Here is a 15,388-nt window from a genome sequence, read left to right on the forward strand (position 1 = left end):
ATTTTCAAATGCTAATGGAATCATTGGCTTAAAAATCCATTCTGGAATTTGACCATAGCGGATCCTGAGGGTAATTTCCAGGACATTCTCTTTCTGCCTTCTGCAAATTGTGACAGGAGTTGCCAGGACTGGCTCCAGCTCCGGGTGGCCCCAGTGGCTCTGACCTTTGGCCATCAGCCTGGGACGCAATGCCTGTGTCCTGCGGTCTCCTCTCCTGCCTCTGCTTCCTTCTTCCTCTTGTTGCTTTTATCCTTTCTAACCCGACGGCTGGTTTCCTTGCCAGGTGGACGGCAACAGACCAGGCGATGAGTCACTGGACCTTTTCTCTGCTATTTGAGAACATACCTCTGGGTCCTTCCCCCAGCACTAGAGACCTTTCCTTCTGACATAACTAGCAGGCAGAAGGTTTCTTCCACACATTTGCGGAAAGCAGCTCTCTGAGGCCATCTGTGGAGCACTTCTGGAGGAGAGAGAGCCTGGGTGCTCGCCAGGCTCAGGACCTGCTCTGGGCAAAGCAGGAAGGCTGGACCCACCTGGCTCCCGCTCCCAGAGAGGTCTGACTGATCCTGAGAGCTGCAGCGCTGCACTCTCAGGGACAGACAGCTGTGGCCAATTACTATGGCATCAGTGGCTGGCATTGAAAAACTTCCGTGCTTTAAAATAGCAACCCAATGGCCAGTCACAGTGCCAGACGGCCCACCATCATTGCACCATTCTTTTAGATTTGGAAGGTCTTGTTTTTAAAGTATGAAAGAGTTCCAGATTCGGATGTAATCATCATCTCTTTAGAAGTCCTATCAGCTAAAAACTTCCAGATGCCTGTCCCTTGAAAATGAGACTCAAGGGCGATAGAAGAACCAGGGTCTGTATCTGCAGGATGGGGAGAGGCACCCTGGTCTCTCCGATTAGGGGAACAGAGGAAGAGCTGGTATGGTGAAGAGCTGAACGGGGGCAGTGCATACCTTGCCTAAATGAGAAGCAGAGGTTCTGGGCTCCTGGTTTCCCCTGTGCAGCTGGGGAACCCGTTGATCCTGCAAAGACTCATCTTGCTTGACACACTGAGCTGCTTGGACCATTTTCAGATCTCACCTCAAGCATCCTCAAATACCTGAAGCTCATCCTAAATTCCCCTTCTCTTCAGGTTCCTTGATTCCAGGGGAGACATGGGACATTCATGCTCACTGTTCCCGACATGTGTCCCTGGTGTGTGCTCAGGTTTCTCCGTGTTGTGCACATAACTTCCTCTGTTCTCATGCTCGCTGCTATCCACGGCTGCAGAAATTTTTTCATTCAAGGGTCTGACCCCCAACCTGGGCCCTACCACCTTTAAGACCCTGATCACATGCTGCCTTGATTAGCTTCAGGTGGATGCATGTGGCTCCCTTCCTGGGCAGGGGGTCTTCTCAGGGGCTCCATGGACAGGCTCCTCCTCAAATTGTATACTTTTACCCAGGAGAAATCCATAGTTTTGTTCCTCCTACTCTCTCAAAGCTGAGGTCTGTGGTTCTGGATTATTTGCAAGTTCCCTCCTGAATTCAAGACTGATTTCTGGTCCCTTTTTGTATCTTAGTTGCATATGACAAGTGCCTGTTGAATTTATTGATGCATAAAATTAAGATTTCCTTTTTGCATTTTCTAATGAGGCCTGATCCCAGGGTCATGCCTTACATGACTTGCCACGTGACCCTCGTCTCTCCTGTGCCTGGCTCCTTACCCTCAGACTGAGCTCTTGAGGGCAGAGATCTGGCCTCTTCCTCTCCTGGGAGCTAGCATGGGGCCCAGTACAGAGAAGGCACAGAGAAGAATGGCCGATCTGACTACCTAAAGTGGGACGACTCCTACTGCCTGCCAGCCTCGCAGGGCTGCTCTGAGGGTGAAATGAGGCACAGGAATTTCCTGGAAGAATTTCATGAGCTCTGTACACATAACATGACTCTTACGGGCAGCTACATTTACGTCTTGCTGTGTTCAAGTGGGCATGAGGTCATCCAGATGCAGCTCAAGAAGAGCCGAGTGTGCATCGCGTTTCCGTCCATTTGCCCGCTGCATGCTGTGCATGGGACCCTCGCCCACCCCCACATCGGGATCTCTGACGCAGACCCCTTTGAATCACACTCTCCCTCATAGAACAGCTGCTTGGTGTGGGAGAGGAGGTGAGACTAATATTTCTCTCACTTCCGTCACTTCAGCAGGTCCCTCAAATTTTCTGTGGCTCTGTTTATTTATCTGGAAACTGGGAACAAGGAGTCCTGCCCGGTTTACCTCACGGAGGAGTTGGTAAAATTTAGTGGGATGGTGAAGGTGATACATACGTAGGATGGACAAACGTGCCCTTTCTGGCACATTTGGAGGCGTGAGTCCACCCCCACGGAGCCAGCCCGGGCAGAGAACACTTAGGGCACTTGTCTGTCCACCGCTTGCCTGCAGGGCATGTGCTCACTTCCCGCCCACGCAGGCCTCCGCCACGTGGCGCTCCCAGGCCGGCCTCTACAGCTCAGCAGGTTTCACAGATCGAGAGCCCTCTGCTCCTCTCCCAATCCTGTGAGGCTTCTGCCTCACCTTGGGAGTCAGAACCAGGAGGCGTGTGTAGAGGGCGTGACAGCCTGAGGCCTTGGGCTGCTTGGGACACCATGTGCCCACCGAGGACCTCTGCAGTCTGATGCCGAGTCGGCACAGAGAAGGGCCTACGAGGGCCACCTGCCCACATACATCTGGCGCATCTGGATACCTTCTCAATGTCAGTGCTGGGCCATGTTCCGCACCACAGGCGTCTCGGGCTTGGGCACGTTTAGAGCACGTGTGATCGGTTTTGCCACGTTGCTGTAGTTTTTACATTAGGCTCTGCAGACTGAACGGAGCCCTTAGTCCCGGGGGGACATGTCCCCATCAGCACCTGCCCAGGGAAGGTGGGTTTCTTATTTGTAGCCCACTCACAACCGTAAAGGGCTTGAAACAACTTATTAAAAGTCAAACACCTTGACTTTCCTCTTCCAGCCACAGAAAACAGGAGGCCAGGAGACCCCCAAGAAAGAGGGAAAGGGGGCTGAGAGCTCAGGAAAGGCGGGGTACTGACCAACAGAGGGAAGCAGAGGGGGCGGGAGGGCGGCGCCGGGGCCTGCATACCTCCACCACGTGCGAGGAAAAGCCCGTCTGTGACATCTCCAGCCCGAAGGAGGTCTCGTTCTTGTTGGTGCCTGAAACAGAGGGACAGAAAGATGCCAGCCTCATGCCTGATTGCTTACTACCAGATACACCTGCAGCTCAGTCCGCAGCGCCTGTGACCCGGGGGACACCGTCAGGGTGGTGAGAGGGACCCCAAGTCCGAGCCCAGTGGCCATCAGCCTCAGCTGCCCTGAGCGGCAGGCAGCCTGCACGGGGAAGCGCCAGGACCTTTCCAGGTGGTCGCGTGGGTTTATTATTAGTAGCCACTCGCTGCTGAAAGGGCTTGGGGTGAGTTACATCACTGGGCATGTGCACCATAGACTCTCCAAATAGGGGAGAAAGATTAAGGGAAGTTCCTGGAAAGAAATAGTCTAGATTCTTGGCAAGAAATGGAATGCCCCACTTTGTTCATTCCTATTATTCACCAGATTTGGTTCTAGATGCCTCTGGGTGATTCCTTGACTTTAAGCTGACCCTCAGGAGGGAGACTCGCCACCACCACACGTTTGAGCAAGTCCCATGTGTGCTGGGAGCCCCTCCCCACCGAGGGCCCCCCCGAACCTGGCAGCCGGGCCACGGTTCTCAATGCTCAAGGCAACTGTTTCTAGGAGAAATACACTGAAGTGAATATTTAAGTTCTTGTCTGAGCATCAGAACTCAAAGTTCATACATTCTGTTCCTTCTTCCTTGTTTATACGGGCCACTTTTGTCTCTTTTCTTGTGTCTGTAGCTCAGACACTGCCTTTTCTCCCCATTTACAATTGTCCTACGTGGCAAAGCCCAGTATTGGCAGGGCCCCGCAATAGCAATGCACGGTGCAAACAAGATCTGTGCACATCAGAACTGGAGTCTGAGCCATGAGAGGGGCCGCCTGAAGGAAGCCAGCACATGTGGTTCAGTGGAGCAGGAGGCGGGGGGAGTAACCGTCTCCAGCTCGGAAGTCAGGCCGCTGGGTCCAAACTCAGGTTGCCAGATAAAATATAGGACATCCAGACTGGTTAGCCAGAGACGGGTAAGATTCCTCAAGGGAGGAACAACCTAAGACAGGCACAGTCGCAGGGGGGTCATCAGGTGAGAAATTGGGGATCAACAGAGGTGAGGCTTAGAACCTCTCCCCCCCTGTTTTGAGAGAAATCTTCTGCATCTGTGGATGTTTTGTTGCCCTTGTCTAGCTTGGATTAATACTTAGTCTACAGGCACACACCTGATCATCTACATTTGCCCTCTTACAGCTCTAAATTATGTTTTCTACCTTTATCTTGCATCTACCTACCACTTCAGCATTTTATTAAAAAAATAATATTAATAATAAGGGAGAAATGTGGGATTCACATATAAATCAAGTATAAAAATCAAACGAATATTCATATTTGACCTGACTGTTTATAGTTCATGATGCGTGATCAAAACCGAAAGTTTCTGTGATGACTGCCCTTGCACTGTTCGCCATGTAAGAACTTATTCACTATGTAAGAATTTGTTCACCATGTAAAAAAAAAAAATGAAACTGTAAGCAGTTAAAAAAAAAGAATGTTCATCATAGCACCCATTGTAATAGTTAACCTTTAAAAAGAACTTAAAACTTAAAAAAAAAAAAAGGACATCCAGTTAGATCCAAATTTCAGGCAAACTGAATAATTTTCTCATATACATCTGTCAAAAACATGGTATTTGATATTTGCTAAATTTGGCAACCCTGGTTCAAACCCCAACTCCTTCCCGAGCTGTGGAAAGTCACTTGGCTCCTCTGAGCATCTGCTTCCTCAGTGGTCAAAGGAGGAGAAGATCAACAGAGCCATCTTCCGGGGCTGTTTGCAAAGTGCATAGCCTCACGTCTGGCACAGAGCTGCTCAAGTGTGGGCATCCAAGGATGGCTCCTGCTAGACCATTCCACGTTGCAGGGTTGGATTTTGCTCCATGGGGTTCACCCGATGTCACCTGATATGAGTACAGGGGCGTGGACCCCTCTGGGTAGGTACTGCTCACCTTCTAAGCTGAAGATCCTGTCCCCCAGGGCATCAACAATGTCCTTCAGGGCCGCCTCATCGGTGACATTGAAGAAGTGCTTGTCATCAGGGTCGCTGGCGATGTATTTGATTTCATTTAGAAAAGTTTCTGGATTGATCCCCCTGCGGTTGTAGTAGCCCAGGACCTGCCAGGAAACAGGGGGCAGGGGCGACAAAACAGGACATAGCACAGACTTCCCCACACATGCATGGCCCTGACCCCAGGGCCCCAGGGCAGCTGGAGCCACTGTTTTAGTAGCTGTGAGGACAACTCATGCTTCCACTTGACTTTGAGACAGGCCATCTTGTAGGGGCCAGGTGAGGCCCCTGTTTTAAGTTGGGGCTCTCGGGCTGGGAGGCTTGGGGGTGTTTCCTGGTTTTCTCAGGTTTCAGAACCTCCCTGGCAATGGAGACAAAGAACCTGTCACTGTTGTGGGTTGGTCTGGGCAGTGCAGGAAGAAAAAATTCTCAACTTGCTCTTCAGGAGAGGATGCAACAAGGAGAGGCCTATCTGAGGGCCTGGATAGCTTGACTGCCATCCAGGAGTCCTCGGGAGCGTGAGGGCAAAGCCTCTAGAAGGCAGCTGGGACAGGAGTGCAGAACTCACGGCCACAGCGTATCTGGTCACGTTGTCCCTCTCGCTTTGCTGGATCACCTTCTCCAGGTCAGGGGTGTCGTGGGACTCGCCGTCCGTGATAACGATCATCACCTTCTTGGCGCCTTTCCTTCCACCCTTCTGGAAAGCCTCTGAGCTGGAGCCAGAGCACAGGGCTAGGGTCACAGAGGGAGGCGGGGGTGGGGCAGCCCCAGGAGCCAGGGCCGTAGCCCTTGGTAGCCCTATCAGTGTTGGGACCTCCAGCCAAACGACAGCTGAGCTGAGGTACCCAGGTCACTCATTCACTTGCTGCCCAGATGGGTCTTGTATCTGCTTGTCTTTAAAAAGGCCCTCTAGGGTCCTGACCATACTGTTGTGGGCAGGCAGAGAGATGGGGCTGGCCTGGGAGGAGAGTTCAGGGTCAGATGGGGACTGTAGAGGCTGTAAGTGAGCAGTTCAAAAACCCAGCTCCACATTAGAGTCACCTGGGGAGTTATAAAAAAAATATGATGTCCAGGCCCCACCTGGTCTCATGAAATCAGAATCCCTGGGCTGTGGCTGCACGTTGGTGTTTTTAAAAGTTCTAATGAACCCCAGAGTTGAGAACCCCTTCCCTAAGTACTGGAAAGGTGATCAGCCAGAGTAATTCAACACCCAAACAATAGTAATCATAAAATACGTGTGCTGAAACCTGACTTGTCCCATGAGGACTACTTTGACTCTATTTTGGGAACTATTAAATATCAAATCCTATGACAAATACTCCTCTCTCACTTTCTATTTTGTTTCCAGTGCCTGCTGAAGGCACTTGGCCTGCCTCTTGGGCAACCCAGTGAGGGGATGAGGGTGGGGCCTGGCACGCTGACCCGAGACACTGTGGAGAGGTTCTCGCAGCTGGTAACCTGTCTCTAAAGCACAGAACTGGTTCTTGAACCATCACTGGCTCTTGGTACCTCTGTGGCCTATCTTTCTTTAGACTGGATGGTTTTGAGAAGGACAGACATGGTCTGGCCCAGGAGTCTGGCCCAGCAGGTAGAATTTTCCAATAAGGATCTAAAAACAAATGTTACCCTTAGATTTTGTGGTGGCTCCTCACGGGTCTGATCCACAGATTTAAACTCCACCTGCCAGGTTAAAGCTTGTCTCTGGGCCACATGGCTTTGTGGAGCAGGGTATCTCTTGCTACATGGCAGGCTGAGGAGCTGACATGCATGGTTTTTTAGAGGAATTCACAAATCCTGGAATAAGTTAGTTCAGAGCATCTTCAAGCTAGCAGTTAAGATAAATAGACTATGTGCCATTCTCTAAGCTCAATGATATTGTGGATAAGCTGACTTAAACAACCCTCTAATTTTAGTGTGAGTCATGACTGGAGGAGGGCAGGGGCATGTGTGCTACAACCAGAGCAGATACTGAGCTAAAGCCCGATGCAGCGGGGGAGAACTCTGCTAGTCCCTCAAAGGAGAGTCTAGATGTTTCTATGCTTCATTGGAGGGTCAAGCCCAGGAACAAAACTCTATGCAAAAAAGTGTGGCAGGGGGAAAACAGATTTCATTTATACGGAGCCAAGAAAAACATCAGGATCAGATTTCCATATAGTGGAATAGTGTGAATATCTGTTTGAACCTGTAATATTGACATGAATATTGTCATGAATCATCACATTTAAAACTGTGCAAAAAGATTTGGATTTGTTTCTTTGTACATCAGATTATAAGTTACTTGAGAGTGCTGAGAGCTTTATGTCTCTATGCTAACAGAAGTTTCCATGAAGCTGGAAGCCAGAGTGATCCTGTGGAAAAGTAGGTCACGTCATGTCTCTTATTTGCTCAAAACCAGCCCTAGCTCCCATTTCTCTGTGATCCTGACATTGGCCCACCAAACCCTTGTGATCTGGTCATGGCATCCCTCTGAGCCCTCCTCCTCCTCACTCCCCTCCACCCACACTGGACTCTGCACTCCTCCTGGAACCACCTGGCACCCTTTGTCCGAGCTGCCCCCTCTGCCTGGAATGCTCCCCGCAGGGATCTGCTTGGCCAACTCCCTCACCTCGTTCCAGCCTCCACTCCAGTGTCAGCTCCTGGTGAAGCCTGCCCTGACTACTCTGTTAATGCTGATTAAATACCTGCCTTCTCCAACCTGCTTGACCACCTTTACGATGCTCTGTATCCCGCCCCCATCCCCTGCCTCCTGTCATAGCATTTATCTCCTTCTGGCATACTGTGTTATTTGTTTTTTTGTTTATAGCCTCCGCCTCTAGAACATCAGCTTCGTGAGGCCAGGACATTGATCTGTTTTGTTCACTGATTTATCTCGAGTGCCTAAAACAGTGTGAAACACATAGTAGGTGCTCAATAAGAAGTGTTGAGTGAATTAAGGTGGACTCACACCATTGTTCCTGTACCCCCTCATCAAGCCAATATGTGGCTGCGAGATTCACCCTCACGTGCACATCTGATGATAATATTCTTGTGCCCAAGAACCTTCAGTGGCCACTCATGCTGGTTTCAGCTACAGCCTTATCACCCTCACAGTGTGGCTCCAAGCCCTCTTTCCAGATGCATGTCTCAGTCCCTCCCAACATGAACCCCATGTCATGGTCAAAAGCACTGTGGCTCTGAACATGAACATTCTTTGACTTCCTCTCCTCTGCCTGTGTCAGGGCTGAATGTCTTCTGCGGAATGTTCTCTCTACCTCTCCCTGATCGAATCCTTGGGTCTTCCCAGGACAGGTCAAATGCCACCCCCTCTTGGCAGTCCTCCCTGGCCTCTTGAAGCCCCCCTCCCATTCTCACTGAGTGAGGCTGATGCTTGTCAGAGCTCCCCAGGTGGGTGGGATTCTACAAGTTTTCACCTCTGTAGCCCCTCAAGTCCATGGCCTGGATCTTTGTACTTTAGTAGGTGCACAGAAAAAACTGCATTATAAATAACCAAGTGAGAAGAAAAAACCTTTTACCTTAAAAGGCACTGGCTATAACTTGGGACTTGGCAGACTGGGAAGATCAGATTTCAAACTTCACTTGGGGTGTCAATTGCATACCCCAGTGGTGCTCGTGAGTCGCAAACAGTTCAAACTACTTAGTGGGTTACATGCTTATAGCTGACCTAGGATTGGTGGACTGTGAAATACGGATGCAACAGAGGCTGCATCCCTGTGTGAGTCAGTTAGCTTCACACTGAGGAAGTGATAGCTTCCTCCCTTGCCCTGGTCAATTTGCAAGGGGTCTCAGGGGTCCACTTCAGTGATGGCAAAACAGCACAATGGCCTTTTCCTTGTGAGAACGAGTAAAAGCCACCTTTTCAAGGAGGGACACTCATTTAGGAAAAAAGCTTGAGCAACTTTTATCAGCAAACAAATAAAGTAGTGAAGCAGCAACTTAATCATAAAGAGTTGTGAGGTTGGAAAAAAGTCATTTGAAATCATGTTTCTACTAAAAAGCTCTCACATTGTAGAAATCCATTAACACATCGACTAACTGTATGTGCTTGAATTATAAGAGAATGGTACTGTGGTCTCAATGAACACAGCAGAGCTCATATTTGTAGGTGTAAAATTTACACATTTAAAGTCTAAACACCTTGGCTGTGGTCATCTTAGGGGTCTAGGCCTCCACTTGCAAGATCTTGGGGAATCGCCTCTAAAATTACCCACTGATTGCAGCACAATGTTCTGAGCAGTGGCAGTGCCACTGAAATAAGCACTGGCCATCTGTGTGGACGACGTCTGGGGATAATATTCAATATCACTGCGAGTGAGCTCTGGTGCGATTTTTAAGGAACCAGCCTTGTAAGGTTGTAAGGTTAGATTTCATTCATCAGATGTTAGATTTAACTCTGTTCCTCACACTCCACTGCTGATCACTACTCCACTGGAAGAATCTGCTCTTGTGGAAGCCACATTCTCTGTGGCAGAGGGCATTTCCCAAAGGTGGCTGCAACCATACCCCCATCCCAGTGCTCTTCGGCAGGGCAACCTGGCCATTCCTCCACCAAGAGGCAGAGTAAACCTTTTCCTCCCCTTGATTCTGGGCTGGCCTTAGCGACTTGCTCGAGCGATGGCATATGGCAGGTTTGTTCGGGTATGTTGGGGGCCAGGCCAAGGGCAGCCGGAGTTCCTGCCTGGGTGTCTTGGAAACTTGCTCTTGGGTCGCTCCCTCTCAGGGCCCAGCCGCTACACCACGAGAAAGCCAAGCCGCATGGCCACGTGTGGGCGCTCAGGCGGCCGCCCCCAGCCGAGCTCCCAGCCAGTAGCGAGCTCAACCACCAGCCGAGCGTGCCTCTTTGGACCTCCAGTCAAACCCTCAGAGGACAGCAGCCCCAGCGGACACCAGACGGCAACCGTGTGACAGACCCCAAGAGAGAACCAAACAGTTGAGCCCAGCCAACCTCCAGAACTTTAAGGGATTAATTAATTATTATCTTAAGGTACAAAATTCTTTGATAGTTTGTTACCCAGCAATATATAACTAGAACAGTTACCTGAAGATTTTAAAAAATCATTATTATTTTTTATTACCGAGCAAATTCGATGCCAAATGCTGTCCGGGTCTCTGTCCCTCCTCTCTGCTCAATGTGGCTGGCAGCTTTCACCACGTCTTTTACGGACCTGTAGTCATTCAGGTGAAATTCATGTACCACGTCTTCTCCATACTGAACAACTCCAACCTGCGAGTTAGAGGGGAGGGCAACAGAACACCTTGACCCCTGAAACACGGGCCTTTGGGGGTGAGGCTCCCTGGAGTCATCGCTCTGTCTGTGACTGTGTAGCAATGGGGAGGGCTGGGGACCTTCACAAGAGAGGGTGACTAAGCTGCAAAGTTCCAGGAATGCACGGCTGGCTTGCTGAGACAAGTGAGAGGTGCATCTCCAGAGAGCAGACTGTGATGTAAAGAAAGGCCCGGCAGATTAAGTTTCTTGAGCATCGAACTGAAGCCCAAAATATTAGGAACAGCATGGGTGGGGGGCCATGGCACTTTTCACCAAACTCCGGGACTATGGTTCCTTAAAATTTGAAAGAGAAGGGCTTCTTTTATTTCTAAGGTTCATAAAATATAGACAATATTAACAGCCTCAAAATGAACAAAAAACCTTGAAGAACTACAGTTGGACTAGAATGATGAAACATTACGGTTGGATGGGCCCAAAGAGTTTATTTGGTGCCCTTCTAATGCTGGATTTTCACCCATGATACCCAGAAATGATCTCCCAGTGGGGAAGTCAGTGTTGTGGGAGAAAACGTACTCCCTTTTTAACAACTCTGTTGTTACAAAATCATTTCTTAGATTGACTTGCAATCTGCCACCTTGCAAGTTCTATTCATTGGTCCTCCTTTGCCAAATGCTGTGGGATGGACCTTCCCCGTCTTCAGCCAGGCAGCGTCTCATGTATCCGCTGGAGCTGTGACCTCCTCCCGTCTTCTCCCCAAGGTCATTATGTCTCACTCAACAGGGCTCTGATGCCTGCTCAGCTTTTCCTGTCTTCCTCCTCACTCTTTACCTGGTTAAAGTCTTTCTTTCTAGGGGGTGTCTATCCCAGAACACAGCTTGTGGCCTGTGAGGTGAGGCCTCCCCCAAACTGCCCCTTGATGAGCCCAGCAGAGATGGGTGTCCCAGGCCGCAGGGCACTGGGCTGGCCCTTACTAACACTGTCTCAGCATATGACATGGTGCTTCTCCCACCTCAAGGCAGCATCTTCTGTGGGTCTGGGGGGCCCAGTAAGGAGGGTCCCAGGGACACTCACCTGGATCTGCCCAGGGCCGATGTAAAATTTCTTCAGGATGTTGATGAGAAAGTGCTGAACCTCCACCCAGGGGTAGATGCTGTTGGAGCCGTCCAGGACAATGATGATGTCCATGTAGGTCTGGCACCCTGGGAAGTTGGGACACGGTCATGGCTTCAAGGAGCCAGTGTCTACAAGTATGTGGTTCTCCAAGGGACAATGGAAGGACCCTGTTTTATGTGTGTAATTCCCTGGGCTGGGTAGCCATCTTTGGGCTGGGCATTTATTTGGGAAACATGAATGATGAGCCCAGGCAGGAATTCTGGCTTGGCTCCACTATTCTGTGCTAGCTGTTTGAACAAAGCTTAAATTAGCCTGATTGTCTCTCCTCTTCATCAGGGACTGAGAACCATCAGCTGGCCACTGTGTCTGAGGCAGCCATCCTGCCCAAATCAACAGCCCATTACCATCTGTTCTGCTGAGATGAGCAGGTTAGCGTTTACCTCCCTTTCAGAAGGGCCCTACGGCGTGATGACTAGGAATGTGGAATGCACATCAGACTGCTTGGCTCCAGGCTTTGCTGAGCACTAACTGCGTGACCTTGGGCAAGTCACACAGCCGCTCAGCATTGGTTTTCTCTTCTGTAAAATAGGTGTAATGACAGCAGAGGGTTACCATGAGGAATTAAGGAGATGATGCAGCTAAAGGGCTGAACACAGAGTATGTGCTCAAGAAATCTTTGCTGATCCTATTTTGATTTTTTTTTAAGCAAACCACTTTGTTAATGTGGCATTGACAACAGCATGTCAATCTCTCATCCCTTTATATCTGCTCTGAGCATAAAGGTTTCTCAATATTATTATACTAACACCAAATTAAAATGAATAATACAAACCAACCTAAGAAAACTAATAAAACATTGGTATCATAACAACTGCAAAAATCTTTTAAAATCTAAGTAATTTATTTCTGTTCGTGATTGGTTAGGGCTACTTTGAAATAACACATGATATATACCATACTATATTATATCACACTGAAATATTAGGCATCTGCTTATTTTTACTGGAGAATTTTCACACTGCTATAAAATCTACTTAATAGCAATATAGCAGGACCTGCTGTGTGTTAACCAATAACTTCTGCATCACGAAGGTGCAGTATGTTGAATTCAGTGTTCACCAGAGAAAGGGAGTGGTGGCTCTGAGCCCGGTGCGTGTCAGAGGCTTTGTGATTGGAAGAGCTTTTTAAAAGCACTTAGATGTTCACAGAGTCATCTCTGCTTTTTGGGAGAAGTTGTGCAGACATTCTTGTCTCACCCGCACGCCATGTATGGCATGATGGGCCTGTACTCCCTGGCCAACAGCGCCTGATAGCTTTGTCCTTTTCCATCATGGATTAGCTCAACACATGTGTGCTGAGCACCTGCTGTGTACTGAGGCCCTGAGGGGTCTGGGCGGCCATGCAGGTGACCAAGACAGGAGGTCCTTGAGTAGGAGAACTTTCTCATCTAGTGGTAGGCTTCTTCAATTTCTAAGCCACTTTTATGATTAGAATGCATTTATTATTGCTGATCTCTTTCGTGCCATTTCAAATTTTTCTTTTTAAGACCCTTTGGGAAGGAACTTGCTTTGGGTCTGTGATTCCTAAGCACGACTGAACACTCTGTTAAACACACACACACACACACGCACGCACGCACGCACGCACGCACACACACACACACTCTGAGGCTTACCCCAGACCTACTGAATTAGAACCTCTGCAGAGGGTGCTCTGGAATCTGTATCAGCTCCCAGGGCACTGCTGCTGGTCAGCAGGTGAGGAAGCCCCCCCCCCACAGGAGGTTCCAGGAGGCTCAGATGGTCACACCGTGGCCCAGAAGAAACGGCAGCCCTTGGCGGTGACCGATGTCGGGCTTCCTCCCGGCCCTGCCTTTCCCTCTGCCATTTTGTGAGAATAGAATCAACATTTCTTCATCACCTAAAAGGACCATTTGCAGCCCCTCCTGGACTGCTGCTCCCCTCCTCCTTCCCCAAGCACCACTGTTCCGTCTCTGACTGGGCCCTGTTGTTTGAAAAGAGGCTGCTGCCAGCCAGAGGTGCTAATCCCCTCGTCCTCAATAAAATGGGCAGCAGCTGCTTGGTGACGGTGTTTAGCCCAGAGGAAATAGTGAGGCTTGGTGCCAAGCAGTCTGGGCTTGGGAGGCAAGGTCTGAGCATCACTTCCCCCATATTTTCTTGGCAGGTGGGGAGTAAGGAGGAGATTGTGGGTTCCGTGAGACTCTGGGCAAGCTGAGCAGAGCCTCCCGATGTCCAGGAATACTGATTACATGGACTATTGCCAGGGATATTCCTGTTCTTGGCCCTTCACCTACAGGGCAGCTGCATTGTGTAAGATCAGAGGGTACCATTCACACTGTAGTCTGAATGAACAATTCAGCCCCCAGAGTCATGCAGTGCACAGCTTGCCTGCTCTACATGGTGGTCCAGCAACAACATCTTCATCACTCAGGGTGGGTTTGCAGTGAGCCTGTCTGGCTGCCAGGATTGTAGCTCATTTGCCTCCTCCCCCATCACTCTGGATTATGACCCCCAACAGATTACCCAGAGAGCTGAATGAGCTAGAGTCCAAGTGCTGCTTTGTAGCCACAGGTTAGGGATGATCAGAGCTTGGAGTGTCCCACGGACTGTCTGCCCAGCCTGAGTCTGCAGATTTGGACTTACGCTGGAGAGCTGGGGCCACGGTCTTGGAGAACCTGAAGTTTGAGTTGACTCTTGAGCACATCCCTGTGGTGTAGTAGGAACTCCCACACTCATGGGACCAGAGCGGGCTGCAGGCCTGTGAAGTGCAGCACAGACGCCCCCCAGTCAGCGGAGGGCCTCAGGAACGGTCGAGGCCTGATAGCCTTTCAGCCCGGCCCCCAACCGCCATGCCCCAGATAGACATCCTCTATCTGAAAATTAGTACACCAAGGATTTAGAAGGTCTTCTTCAGATCTAACTGAACTCTCTCTTGCTGTAACATGTGTCAATTCCCTTGGTTTCATGTGGAGTGAAGAAAAATGAATCTTAGAGTCCTCCTATGTTGTATTTGCAAGGGTGCCATTCTCCATCCCATCATCTAGGGCTGAGATTCTCCTTCACCCTAGCTGCCCACCTCACCCACCACACAGGATCTAGAAGAGCCTTTTCATCCATGGGAGTGGACCTTCAAGGTCACAAGAAAGGCCTCTCTGAAGAGGTCACCTGAAGGTCCTCGCTTGGCAAACTCCTGGCCTAGGTCCCGACAACATGCCCGTTGCTCTCACTAGGGAAATTAGGAAAGAATGTCTCTGCTCTTTCTATGAAGTTTGCTACCAAAAACATTGATGTCAGCTCGTCCTTTACTGGGCGATGAGTTCTCCTCAGTCAGGATCGTTACAAATGAAAGCCCAGCTACACACCTCCATTTTTGTCCTGTTGCCAGGAAACCCAGGACTAAATGTTATGCTGTTATTTCCTTTGTTTTGGAAGAGGTAATTATTCCACTTCCAACCTCTTTCTTTAATTAGCTTTCTTTTTTAACTCAGATTTTAAAAGTTTCATTTTATATGTATCCTTTGTTGAAGCTGCTATAAATTAATTCTGGAAGTAGGGGTAAGAATAAAGAATGGGAAAGTGGGTAGTGGATGATGGATGGGTGGATGGGTGATGGGTTGATAGAAAGATGATGGATGGATGAAGGATGATGGATGGGTGAGCAGATAGATGATGGATGGATAAATGATGGATGGGTGGATGTACGGATAGATAAGTGGGTGGGTGGATAGGAAGATGATGGATGGATGGATGGGTGGGTGGATAGATACAGGAATATATGGATGGAAGGATGGATGATTAGATGGGAGAATGAGGGGGTGGATCAA

At 49.5% G+C, this 15,388-nt stretch overlaps 1 protein-coding gene across 4 annotated transcripts in view; it reads right to left on the minus strand.

Moving 5' to 3' along the window:
• The window catches only part of ITGA11 (integrin subunit alpha 11), a 114,079-nt gene that overhangs the window by 40,225 nt on the left and 58,466 nt on the right, over nucleotides 1–15,388 (minus strand). For all 4 annotated transcript variants that reach the window (XM_036932327.2, XM_036932328.2, XM_036932329.2 and 1 more), the window contains exons 5-10: nucleotides 14,208–14,322; nucleotides 11,503–11,630; nucleotides 10,280–10,428; nucleotides 5,776–5,920; nucleotides 5,149–5,314; nucleotides 3,124–3,194 (exon numbers count right to left, since the gene is read on the minus strand). In XM_036932327.2, the coding sequence (XP_036788222.2) occupies nucleotides 3,124–3,194; nucleotides 5,149–5,314; nucleotides 5,776–5,920; nucleotides 10,280–10,428; nucleotides 11,503–11,630; nucleotides 14,208–14,322 (774 nt within the window). The remainder of the gene's footprint in view (nucleotides 1–3,123; nucleotides 3,195–5,148; nucleotides 5,315–5,775; nucleotides 5,921–10,279; nucleotides 10,429–11,502; nucleotides 11,631–14,207; nucleotides 14,323–15,388) is intronic.

This window comes from Manis pentadactyla, chromosome 11 (assembly GCF_030020395.1).
Source record: "Manis pentadactyla isolate mManPen7 chromosome 11, mManPen7.hap1, whole genome shotgun sequence".
In the NCBI taxonomy this organism is placed as follows: Eukaryota; Metazoa; Chordata; class Mammalia; order Pholidota; family Manidae; genus Manis; species Manis pentadactyla.